Source organism: Arachis hypogaea, chromosome 18, assembly GCF_003086295.3.
Source record: "Arachis hypogaea cultivar Tifrunner chromosome 18, arahy.Tifrunner.gnm2.J5K5, whole genome shotgun sequence".
Classification (NCBI taxonomy): domain Eukaryota; kingdom Viridiplantae; phylum Streptophyta; class Magnoliopsida; order Fabales; family Fabaceae; genus Arachis; species Arachis hypogaea.
Window position 1 is genome coordinate 18,174,381 of NC_092053.1, and position 12,889 is coordinate 18,187,269.

At 34.1% G+C, this 12,889-nt stretch overlaps 2 protein-coding genes across 2 annotated transcripts; one reads left to right on the top strand and one right to left on the bottom strand.

Annotated features, from left to right (window-relative positions):
• Positions 1-1,541: 1,541 nt before the first annotated feature.
• LOC112769685 (G-type lectin S-receptor-like serine/threonine-protein kinase SD1-1) lies at positions 1,542-4,649 on the bottom strand. The gene is made up of 7 exons (XM_072225890.1): positions 3,747-4,649; positions 3,386-3,523; positions 2,902-3,074; positions 2,598-2,808; positions 2,249-2,486; positions 1,980-2,133; positions 1,542-1,901 (listed from the first exon to the last, which is right to left on the bottom strand). Exons 1-7 carry the CDS (start codon positions 4,246-4,248, stop codon positions 1,614-1,616), a joined length of 1,704 nt encoding a protein of 567 aa, XP_072081991.1. The 5' UTR covers positions 4,249-4,649; the 3' UTR covers positions 1,542-1,613.
• A 4,035-nt stretch (positions 4,650-8,684) lies between these two features.
• LOC140181273 (uncharacterized) lies at positions 8,685-10,253 on the top strand. The gene is made up of 2 exons (XM_072224803.1): positions 8,685-9,092; positions 9,198-10,253. Exons 1-2 carry the CDS (start codon positions 8,685-8,687, stop codon positions 10,251-10,253), a joined length of 1,464 nt encoding a protein of 487 aa, XP_072080904.1.
• The last annotated feature ends 2,636 nt before the right edge of the window (positions 10,254-12,889 follow it).

Genomic DNA, 12,889 nt, shown 5'->3' on the forward strand with positions numbered 1-12,889 from the left:
CTGTTTGAAAGTTAAAACCATGAATGATGTTGTGTTTGTGATGACAAACTCAAGATTGGCAAAGAAAAATAAACTAGAAGAAGTCTTGATTATGATTATAGTCTTGATGAGTTAGACTCTGATGAAGAGTGGATTGTTGCTGACGAAGATGGAGAAGAAGAAGATTTAGATGCTCTCATTCCAGATCTTGATTTAAATGATGGAGTAAGTGGTAATAGAGTTGTTGGTGTCTCTAAGAATCCTTTGGCAATTTCTTATCTTGATGATGATGAGTTTGAAGAACTTCTCCAAAGACCTCTTCCTCCTGCTCCTAATAATGAAGATGGTAATGCAAAAGTTTGTGAAATTCGCGAAGATTTTATAACTGATGAAGAATAGAATGATTATTAAATGACTTGTTTAGATTTTAGTTTATTTGTTGTTCATTCTAGTAGTTTGGTTAGCTTATTTGCTACTTGAATTTATTTTAGTGCCGTATAAATTTGTGAGTTGTGAATTTGTGTTCTGATTTATGAGTTGAGTTGTAAATTTGTGTTAAATTGTGACTTTTGACTTGTTATGGTATATATATTAGTTATAATTCTCTGGGTAATTTAGTTTATTTGAGATTTATTTTATTATCTGTGAAATTAGTTTTGCTATTAAATTTTTTTAAATTTTTATATTTTACGAGTCATGTTTACGTTCCGTCTTACAATTCAACGAATTATGATTTTGAGTTAGTTTAATGAGTCAAGGTAAAAACTACAAATTTACTATTCTTGTTAAGGTTATGAATTGAATTTTTTTTAATAAAAATCAGACAAAATTTAAATTTTTAATATATTTATTATATATTACTAAAGTAAAAAATAAAAATTTATATTAATAATAATAATAATAATTTTAACATATTAGCCAAATTGTTTCTTTATTTTTATTTTTTTATGTCACGTCTTTTTGCAGAACCCTCTTTGTTCCTTTTTTTTGGTCTTTTTTAATATATAGCTTCATTTTTAGAGTTGTTTTCACACTTTTTTTTTAGAAAGAGATATTACCTAGTCTTGTTATTGTTGTTGTTATAACTTTAATTAAATGTTACATTATTTAGTAATTTTTGTCCAGTATGATTTATTCTTAAAAATAATTTGTTTGGTTAAAAGTTTATATTTTATAGATCATCTTTTAAAAAAATTTTACAAAATAAAATTAACTACAATGTAGTTTTATATAAATACATATTATTGTTTGATTTATTTTTAATTTATATTTTATATTTTAACTTATATTTTATATTAGTGACTAATTCTAATATACACCTAGCAGGCTTGAAATTTATGACAATTCCAAATTATTTTTAATATATTTTATATATTTAAATATCAATATACTATATTTGTTCAAAATAGGAATGAATAAGAGTTTTCGATGTTTTGCAAGACAAAGCCAAAATAATTGATTTTGGTTGGCATTGGATGTTTGGGATCCTAAGGGGGATACATGTGGTTTCATTAATAGTGATAAATCCACTAATAATTTTTGAGAGAGGTAACAATTAGAAATTTTACCCTAATAATATCCATGCTGAATTGCTGACTTAGAAAAGAAAATTTTTTTGTTACATATATTGTTTGCTATCGAGCTTCCATCTCTGTAATGCTTAATTCGTTTTTACTAATGGAGGTACTTGATCCATCAAAAGGATCACAAATAAAAAATTTAGGAGCTTTGGGTTGAGGCAAATCAATTTCACTTCCTAACATTAAAACCACATAAGACATAATTGGCCTATCATGGGGATTTTGCTGTGCACATAGGAGGCCAATATGAATACAACGTTGTACTTCACTCAAATTCCATGAATCTTTGAGGCATTCATCCACAAGCTCCAGTGACCTTCCTTGCTTCCATAAATCCCATGCCTACACACACATATCAACCATGTTTAATTTTATTCCATTCTACTAAGAATATTAAAGTTAAAATTTCAACACACTTACGTTTCCATACAAGCTTTCATCATTGTCACTTGGACAATATAATCTTCTATTTCTCTTCCCGGATACAATTTCAAGTAATAAAATACCAAAGCTAAAGACGTCAGATTTTATCGAAAAGTGTCCATTAACAGCATATTCTGGAGCCATATATCCACTGCAAGTAGATATTACAAACAAAAAAGATAATTAATATAGTATTACTAAGAATATCTTATGACTTTGATTAAAAGAGAAAAGAATAATAAACATTAAAGATATATATAACTTACAAAGTTCCAACAACTCTATTTGTATTTCCTTTACTTTGACCATTTTCAAAGCTTCTAGCTAAACCAAAGTCTGATATTTTGGGTTCCATCTTACTGCCCAATAAAATATTACTCGTTTTAATATCTCTATGTATAATTCTCAATCTTGAATCTTGATGAAGATACAATAAGCCTTTAGCGATTCCGCTAATAATATTAAAGCGCTTAGACCAATCTAACATACTCCTTCGCACTTGATCTGGTTATAATATGCATTGATATTGTCATAAGTAAGATATCATGGTAAAGGAATTAAAATATAGTAGTAAAACATTTAGACTAACAAAAATATCATCATATACATACTAACCAAAAATAAAATAGTCCAAGCTTTTATTAGGCATGTATTCATATATCAGTAATTTCTCCTCCTCTTGGATGCAACATCCAAAAAGCTTTACAAGATTACGGTGTTGAAGTTTAGCTATTAGCTTTACTTCGGTTTTGAATTCATTTAGACCTTGTCCAGAACTACTTGAAAGCCTCTTTACAGCAATTTGTTGTCCATCATTTAATATACCCTAAACAACGATACATTAAAAGCAAAATTTATTAGATATAGAAGTGTTAATTATTCTATGAACCATAATTTAGTAGCATATCTAGAACTTGACCTTGTAAACAGATCCAAAACCACCTTCTCCAAGCTTATTGATGGGGGAGAAATTATCAGTGGCCACAATTATTCTTGACAGATCAAACAAAGGAAGGCCCATGTCTTCCATTTGTAGTATTTGTACATTGGTGTCATGAGTAACGATCTCGTTAATCCTTACATGTTCCAATGCTATTTATTAAGGAAATAAAAGAGAACAATTAGAATGTATTTGGTAACGCTAAAAAGTTAAACTTGTTTCGATAGTTTTTATTTATATTTTTAACTTAAAATTATTGATTTTGAATTTGATTATAATCTATTTTCAAAATTTTACCGAAATATAATGTTTTCCGTTAAAAAAAAAAAACTTTTTATGTTTCCGAAATTTGCTCTAAGTGGGATGAATGAAACTCAAATATGAGTAAGCAAATGATTGAGTATGCCACTTGCATTGTATATAAGAATTGAGAAAACAGGGCAATCAATTTTAGGCAATGTACCTTTTGAAGCAGTTCTTTCCCTGAACATGTACCATGAAGCGATGATTATCATGGAAATCACAACACTGCTCCCCACAACTATTCCTACCACCATTCCCTCATTTCGCCCCTGTTTTTTCCCACCTGCCTCTGATTCCCCTGCATCATGCCAAAAAAATAGTTACAGGAACTAACTTTTTCTTTTAGTTTTGCGTTTTTATTTTTGAATTTTTTAAAATTTTGTAAAAAAAAAAACACAGAAAGTAAAAATAAATAACAATTTTATTATTTTTATTTTTTTTATTAAATTTTAAAAATAAAATACTAAAAATAAAACAGAAAATATAAATGCAAACTAAACGCAAAGGAAAAAATGTAGTACCTTGTTCCTCTGAAGCTGACATTCGAATATAAAGATCTTGTCCGCCCTGTTTGAGCAACCTAACATCAAACAAATCACCGTTCCACAATTTGCATCCACCGACAATTACTTTATACGCCATACAAGAACAATCGCTCTTGCATTTTCCCAAGCAATCCTGTTGGTTGGACAGTGAATAACCACCACTTGGTTCTTTAAACGAAGAATGCCTAACAAACACATCAGTGCTACAATTCAAAGCTTTGTTTCTTACACATCCCTGTCTAAAGTTCAAGTAAGCAAAATCAGTTGGGGACTTTGGTGTGAAACCATCCAAGCACACACAAGTTTGTGCCTCATCAAGGTCGCAGTTCCCATTTGGTCCGCACATTCTAGTGTAATCACATATGCTGCTATCATTGTTATTTAACTCAGAAGAAGAAGAAGAATCAGAAGCTGCTGCCACAGACATGTAGGTATACGGAACAAGAAGAAGAAGAAGAAGAGGAAGAATTATTTCCATTAAGTGTAACTGTCACATAGAGGGCCAAATATCAAAAGAAAAATTCCAAATTGAACATAGATCATAACTTCTGTATTCTATCTATCTATGGCTGGCCTTCAATTCTAACCGACAACTAATACGTGAGTTTTGGTTGTTAAATTCTTGGTCATTATTTGCAGTTGACTAGAGACTATATATGGTCGTTCATTTAGTCTTCTACCATTTATGTGTTTAAATCAAAGAAAAAGTCTGAGAGCTAACATAAATTCTGTCAGTCAAATCGGCTAATAATTAAGAAAAGGAACATAAAAACTAAAAATAATAAAAATCATTTTTTGGAAGATATATAATTTAGGATTTATTGTTAAAGAAAATGGAGGTGCAGGTGGGTGGCTGGTAGTGAGGGAGTAAATTTCTGCTGCCAGAAGGAAAGAGGAAAAAGAAATGAGAATAGATAAAAGGATAAATTTTTAAAAAATTGATGGTCATAATGTAATAATTAGTTAGGGTAAAGTATTAAATTGGTCCTTTACGATTGGGCGTAATCCTATTTTAGTTCTTAAGGTTTAAATCGTCCTATTTGAATCCAATAAAGTTTCATTTAGCTTTAATATAGTTTCACTGTGAGGTCAAAGTTAAAAAATTAATGGAATGTCTTACATAACAGTAGTACAATAACAAGATTGATAATTTGAAGAATAAGTACAAGTTGCACAGGTAACTATGGATGTATCAATATATTTATTTATCATTCTTATTAGTTCTATAGAAAATATTTCATTTTAAATGGTAAGAAAAATAATAAATAAATATATTGATGCATCTACGATTGATTTTGTGCTTCTGGAGTTTATATTTGTTCTCCAGATTATCGATCTTGTTATTGTACTGTTGTTATGTAAGACATTCCGTTAATTATTTAAGTTTGACCTCATAGTGGGACTATATTGAAACTAAATAAAGCTTTTTTTAAATTCAAATAGGACACTTTAAATTTTAAAGACAGAAACTAATTTAATAGTTTATCCTAATTAGTTATTTGCTGAAGTTTGGTAATCCTTCATCGGCAATAAACTTAAAAATTAAACCATATTTGCTTACATGTATTATATGATTGGCCATGAAACAGTCTTCGTTTAATCTTTATTTTTGTATAAATTCCTCTAAAGTAAGGCGAATAAGAGAAGGTAAGAAGATGATCTTTTGATGCATAATTTTCTCTATTTTCAAATTACCCCCACAATTCACTTGCATGTTTATTCACTGGTGATGTTATATGATTAAGTCATTTTAATAAATAAGTTTAACTTAGTCCAATAGTTTATTGACACAATAAAAATTAGTTGAAGAAGAAAGATGAGACATAAAAAGAAAATAAAAAAAACATTTCATTAGACTTTGTTACAAAAATAACTTAGTCACCTAGTATTTATCATTTTCTAATTAATTAAATTTCAAATTCATACCATAAATTTAGTTGTTGAAAAACATACATAGAACTTGCATTAATTAAATTTCAAATTCATACCATAAATTTAATTGTTGAAAAACATACATAGAACTTGCATTAATTTTCTCTATTTTCAAATTACCCTCAAGTGTGGATTTATAGAGAGCCAATAGAGTATCTATACAATGTATACAATAGGAGTATAGGGATGTTCGATTTAATAGAATATCAGATGTTTATTGTTATAACTAAAAAAAAAAAAAAAGAGGAAGCACGTGAAAAGCATGTGACCCACTTTAATTCCTCTTATTCCCTTCGGGAAGGCTCCCGAAGTCCTTCCTCTCCCTTTCTCATCTTTCATCTCTCCTATCTTCGTAATCTCTTTCATCTTCTTATATTTTCTTATTTCAATCATACACTATCATCAAACTCACTTTTCTTCATCACACTTCCTTCTTCTTTTCTACTCTAACTTCATTCATCTAAATTTCATTTAGTACAACTCCAAATCATGAAGTTTTAACTTAATGAGTGAGGAAAGTATTCAACCTTTGAGTTCTGGTTATTATTGAGGTTTCAAGGTAATTCTTTGACTCACTAATTAGCTATATCTCAAATTTTTGTCATCTCTATACTTGTGATTATAGCAAAATCCGAAATTAAAGTTTTTAGGTTAGAGAATTTGGGATTTTTGTCAAAATGAGTAAGATTATGTTAATTGACAATATTAGTAGCTCATAAACATCATTATTGTCATATTTTTAGAGTTGTAGAGTTATTGGACATCATTTGGTAGCTCGTTGATGCGCTTAGAGTTGCTTCTGGTTCTTTGAAATCAAGTTGTGAGTGGATAATATATCTATAATTATTTTTAAATATATTATTATCAATATTTATGTTGAATCATTAATTTTGGAGTTTGAAAATATTTTATTATTGTGATTTTTGAATTTTTGAAATAAATATTAATTTGTAAAACTTACAATTTTATAAAAATACACACGAGACGATATTTATATATTTTGTAAAGCATACATATTTTCTTATTTGACTTTATTAAATTTTAATTAAATTTTAGTATGCAATCTTATATATATTGATTTGCTATGAAATTTAGTAGTATGTTATAAGCATTAGAAATTTTTATAAGTGATTTGGTTTGGATTGGTTTGGGAGACTCTGACTAGAAAACCGTAGTTAACGGCGGTTATGACATTAACCTATATGCATCTGGCTCAGACCTCAGCTAGCAGGGGCGTTGCTAGCCTAACGTGTAGGCCGCACGTTGGATCTGTTATACCGTACGGGCACACTAGAGGAAAGGGCTACCCTTAGAGGTGGAGCCGCCCTAAGTGTGTAATATTCGATTTGATTTGACTTCTGGAATGAGAACTCCCATTTCAGTTCATCCGCTTAACTACTTATCTATTTGTTTGCATAATTATTTAATATGAATTTTTCATCTCTGAAAAGAAATATAATTTTCAAGGCAAACTCTGTATTGTCTCGTGTGGGTTATAGATGTAATGTTTGCTCACTGAGTTCCAAAACTCACCTTATTATATTCCCATATTTTTCAGATACCGAAGTCATTCCAGGTTCTATTCCACCTGCCCCTCAGTAGATCTTAGTCATTTCGGTGAGCCTTTCTTCTTCCCAAGGGCTAAGTAATTATGTGATGGAACCTTTGCTCATAGATTATGTCGATGTTCCATATGCCACAGGCAGGATCCTCGTGTGGGTTATGTTATTATGAACCTCGAACTCTTTAGATAGTAATTATAATTTGGTTATGTAAGACTAATGGATTTAACTATATATATATATATATATATATATATATATATATATATATATATATATATATATATATATATATATATGATGTGTATTTTGGATATATTTGATTGTGAATATGATTGGTATATGTTGTTGTTGTTGTCTCTGGAAATGGATGTTTATTATTGATACAGGAAGATAATTTTTATATGGGTAAGATCCTAGAAACAGAGGAGATTCTGTCCGTTTTTCTAAAAATTAGGTCGTTTGGCTTGCTGAGGAACTTGTCCCTTAAGTGCCAGTCATGGCTTGGTTCGAGTCATGACAAAGTGGTCTCAGAGCCTTAGATTTTCCTGTGTAATATGGAGCAAGTGTCCTTTAGTAAGATCACAATTGTGCAAATAGAAGCCGACCCATTTTCACAAAGTGTGATGTTACTAGAGGCATATAGGAAGTTGTCCTCAATCTTTTGGTCTCATAATTCTTTCTGTCTGTCCTATTGTCTTTGAATTCCATATACATATCGTTGGTGATCCAATCGCTTTATTTACTTAATAGGTGGAAGATGCCACCTAATAAAAGATGTGGTGGAGCTGTTAATACTCTTGATACTGCTAAATCCAATAGGGCAGTTTCTCTGCCACTTGGAGTCCTTCGACAAAGACCAAAGAGTCAAAGAATAGCTGATAGGCACGGAGAAAGGATACCCCGCGAGGGAGTTCAAGAAAACCCCACAGTAAGAGAGGCTCAACCGGACTTAGCAGCTGAATTAAGAGGAATGAATGAAACCCTTAATGCGGTATTACAGGTCCTAACAAATCAAAATAGGGGCGGAGCAGGAATTCCTAATATGTCAAATCCTCAGCCTCATAGAGTTCATCAATTGTTTGGGGATCAAGAGCCGCCAATTGAAAAGTATTTGAAGTTGAATTAGTCCACTTTTAATGGAAATTCATTGGATAAAGATCCACAACAATATCTAGAGGATGCAAAGAAAGCTATTCGAGCTCTCAAGTGCACCAAGGAATGGGTTGTTGAGTTAGTATCCTACAACTTGCGTAGTTCAGCAAGATATTGGTATGAGTTTCTTCTTGAGAGCAAAGAAGCAGTTGGACTTCCTCCTTCTTCTTGGGAAGAGTTCACTGAAGAGTTTTTCGCTTGATTTTATCCAGCTAACAAGCAAGCAGAAGATGCAATTGCCTTTGAAAAATTAAGGCAAGAGAATATGACAGTGACTGAGTATGCTAAGAAGTTTACTAAACTTTCTAAGAGTGCTCCGTACTTGGTGAATTCAGAAGAGATGAAAGTTCATCGTTTCGTTCGTGAATTGGCAGAATCTATGTTCACTACTCTTATGCCTGAAGTCGGACACATGTCTTTTAAGGATGTCCTAAACTCTACTTATGGAATTGAAGTTGGGATAGCAGAGAGAAATGCTTTTAAGGATGTTGGTAAGAAGCCCAAGATGAAGGGACAATTTTCTAGCGGATCTAGTTCAGGAGGATTTCAGTCTCATCATGGTCAGACTAATCAGCAAGGTTATTCGGGTTATCAAGCTCGTCCTCAAACATCTTTTGGTGGGGTTGCTTCTTCTGGATCTGCTCCCATGAGTGTTTCGAGTCCCAAACCTTTTGTTAAGGGCACCGCTCAATCTAGTACACAGGGTTCAAATCAGATAAGACCAGCTCAGCCCTACTGCCATTAGTGTGGGAGTTACCATTTTGGTATATGTTTCAAGGCTACTGGAGCATGTTTTGGTTGTGGTCAATCTGGTCATCTTAGGAGAGATTGTCCAAATGCTAGAGGAGGCTTTGCTCCAGGTATTGCACGTCCTACAACACCAATGCCATCATCTTCAGCTATGTCTATTAGAAATTCTTCTGGTCCTAGTGGGAGAGGAGCTGGTGGCAGGGGTCAGACTTATAACAGAGGAGGGAGCCAAAGAGGAAGAGGTCAGGCACGTGTGTACGCTTTAACACATCAAGATGCTCAACCTTCTAATACTGTGGTGGCAGGTACTTTACAAGTTTGTTCTTTAGATGCTAGAGTGTTATTTGAAATGGGTTCTCATTATTCATATGTATCTCCACATCTTGCATCCTGTTTTGATAAACAACCTGAACTGTTATCCCACCCATTTCATGTTGGCACTCCACTTGGAGTCTCCACAGTGGTTCGAGTCGTGTTTCGATCTTGTGTTGTTAGAATTAATATGATTGATACCATAGCTGACTTAATTCTTCTAGAACCAATGGAAGATGTTGATGTTATCTTAGGTATGGATTGGTTAGCAGCTTGTCATGCTGATGTGGGTTGTTACTCCAAAATTGTCAAGTTTGATATATCGGGTATTTCACCTTTTATTTTTAAGGGTGACGATTGTCCCACTTTAGTTAGCATTATCTCATCGATGAGTGCTATGCAATTGATGGATAAGGGGAGCCAAGGATTTCTAGCAGTTGTTAGAGATGTTGATGTTGAAGTGCCTAGTCTTGATCAGGTTCCTATTGTTAGGGAATTTACTGATGTGTTCCCTGATGAGTTACCAAGGATGCCACCTGACTGCGAAGTTAAATTTTCCATAGAATTATCTCCGGGAGTCCAACCTGTGTCCATTCCTCCCTATCATTTGGCTCCAACTGAGTTACGAGAATTAAAAGTTCAATTGGAAGATATGCTAGAAAAAGGATTCATTCATCCTAGCACTTCTCCATGGGGAGCTCCTGTTCTATTCGTAAAGAAGAAGGATGGAATGAGCGATTATGTATGGATTATCGTCAGCTCAATAAGATAACTGTTCGCAACAAGTATCCATTGCCAAGGATTGATGATTTGTTTGATCAACTTCAAGGAGCTACATGCTTCTCAAAAATTGACCTGCATTCAGGGTACCATCAATTGAAGATAAAAGAGGAAGACATTCCAAAAACTGCTTTTCGTACTCGCTATAGGCACTATGAGTTCTTAGTAATGTCTTTTGTTGTAACACCCTACCACACAGAGCTTTACACCTAGGATGTCAAACAGAGGTGGCGAGGTGCTACGACCTCTAAAAATAAAAATTTACTATATAATATAGTGAAAAAGGGTTATAATTAGGAGCCTTTGAAAAAAAGATAAAGCAAAAAAAATCGTTAAATCGAAAAAAGCATAACGCTCATGAAGCGATAAAGCAGATAGCGCATGAGAGAACAAGCTAAGGAGTTAATATATCAAGAGTTCCAAAATACATATAACAAGACTCAAGACTCGGTTCGCGAAGGTAAACCAGCCCGAGCGAATAACTGTATATACATATATAGATATATAGGAAAACCCAAAAGAAAACCCAAAATATAGAGTTACAAAACCTGAGTCTCCAAAATCACCTCTAAGAGGAATTAATACAGCATATATATAATAGGTGGAGATAGAAAGTATCTAAACAAATACAAATAACCAAAATAAACCCAAAAGGTAAAGAGTCTTCGCAACATCAGAAGCTTCCAGCATGCTTCAGTGAGGTGTCGCCTGACCTGCATCTGAAAATCACAAACCCGCATGGGTGAGAACTGGAGGTTCTCAGCATAGTAATAGGGCCCACATATCTAACATATAATGTCCTGGGAAAGCCGAAGGCAATCCTAGAACTTCCAATAGATAATTAAAGCTTAAAACATAACTAAACCATAGAGATAAAACTGGCAACTAGCTTAGGGTCTTCAGAACTATCGAAAACTCCCCGTTCCAACTCCTCCGAACCTCCCAACCACTAGCGGAACCAAATGCAACAAACACAGTTATTACAAACATAGAAATTACAAATAGGATTCAAATATAGCAGATAATCAAGTAGCATTTAATTATGCAATCACTTAGGCAATCCAAACAAGACATATAGATGCATATGATGCATGCCTGTCCTAGTGGCTGATGAGTCTCATCTGTCGGTTATAGAGCCAACCCGACAAGTCCTGGTAGCTAACCATTAGACGATTCCTCTGTCATGCATTCCCAAGTCGAGTAATTCTCAATCATAACATATCTATAATCATAATCATAATCATAATCATACAACACCCACTCTTGGTGTTTATCATGGGGGCGAGCTCATCCGGACCTTTCATAGTGTCCAGCCACACTTACGACATAGGGTCAGCAGAGTATCGAGTCTCCACCTGGAGCACATGGTGGCTAGTTACTGCTTTCACCCAGAAAAACTCGTGTCTCAGATAATCATTTTACATCCATCCATACACCTTCCATAATCATTCTTTATGACCATATCATCACTCATCTCAACCCAGGGCAAGTGGGACGAAACCACAACCCTTGCGTCCACCCAGGGAGCCTCTATACTACCCAACCTGGAGCAAGTGGGGGCGAAACCACAACCCTTGCATCTACCCAAGAGGTACGTTCTCATATGCCCAGGAGGAACCAAGGAGGGGATCCTAACCTCCCACCATCTCGCTTGGGGCGATTTTACAATACCAGGAGGAACCAAGGAAGGGGATCCTCACCTTCCACCATCTCTCTGGGGTCGCACTTTCGAGAAAGAGAACTCAAGATAAAATAATCATTCACATTTTCATTCCTAGCCATAAATTTCAATATATCATAGCCATCCGGCTTAAAATCACAATTCATACTCAGCCATAAACCATCATCACACACAGCCATTCGGCTCATATCGCACACTGCCACTCGGCTCATATCATATACACCGCCATTCGGCTCATATCTTATACACCGCCAGTCGGCCCATATCTTATACACCGCCATTCGGCCCATATCTTATACACCGCACTCCACCATCCTCCTCGATAGCTCATAACCTCATCATTTATCATAACTTCTCACTATATTCCCTTTCTTCACCCACAGGTTACCCTCTTTCCTAGCTTCCTCTCAATCACTAGGTGTTCTACATTAGTTTAAGATTTAAAAGATGAAATTGGGGGTTTATAAGTGTGAAATAATATCTCGGAAGGTTACAAGCTTGTTGGGAATGTGAAATACTTGAAAACAAAAGCTTTAGAAGAGAACTGGGTTGCGTGCGTATGCACAGGGGTGTGTGTGCGCATGCCCAGAAGTATTTTTAAAAGTGTGTGCACGCACAGGTCTGTGCATACGCACAGGAAGCAAAATCTCCAGGGTTGAGCACGCATACAATGTGTGCTAGCGCCACCAACAGTATGCCAATCCCAACGTGTGCGTGCTAGTGCTCCCATTAGCAACCTTGTCCCCGCGTGTGCTTATGCACAAGTCTGTGCATGCGTACAGGGCTGTGTGTGCGCACACAAGCTAGAAATCACAAATTCTGCAGAAGTTGCAGAATTCAGATTTTTGGCCCGAACTTCCAATGATCATATCTCCTTCCACAAAATTCAGATTTCAACCAAATTTAAACCATTCTAAAGATTATAAAATTATCTTTCAATTGATATA

Excerpts from the sequence above, each read along its gene's own strand:
- LOC140181273 (XM_072224803.1), top strand. The coding sequence starts at position 8,685 with ATGACAGTGACTGAGTATGCTAAGAAGTTTACTAAACTTTCTAAGAGT. Across the intron at positions 9,093-9,197 it reads TTTCGAGTCCCAAACCTTTT|GCTACTGGAGCATGTTTTGG; the intron begins GTTAAGGGCACC and ends ATATGTTTCAAG.
- LOC112769685 (XM_072225890.1), bottom strand. The coding sequence starts at position 4,248 with ATGGAAATAATTCTTCCTCTTCTTCTTCTTCTTCTTGTTCCGTATACC. Across the intron at positions 3,075-3,385 it reads GGAAAGAACTGCTTCAAAAG|CATTGGAACATGTAAGGATT; the intron begins GTACATTGCCTA and ends CTTAATAAATAG. Across the intron at positions 1,902-1,979 it reads ATGAAAGCTTGTATGGAAAC|GCATGGGATTTATGGAAGCA; the intron begins GTAAGTGTGTTG and ends ATGTGTGTGTAG.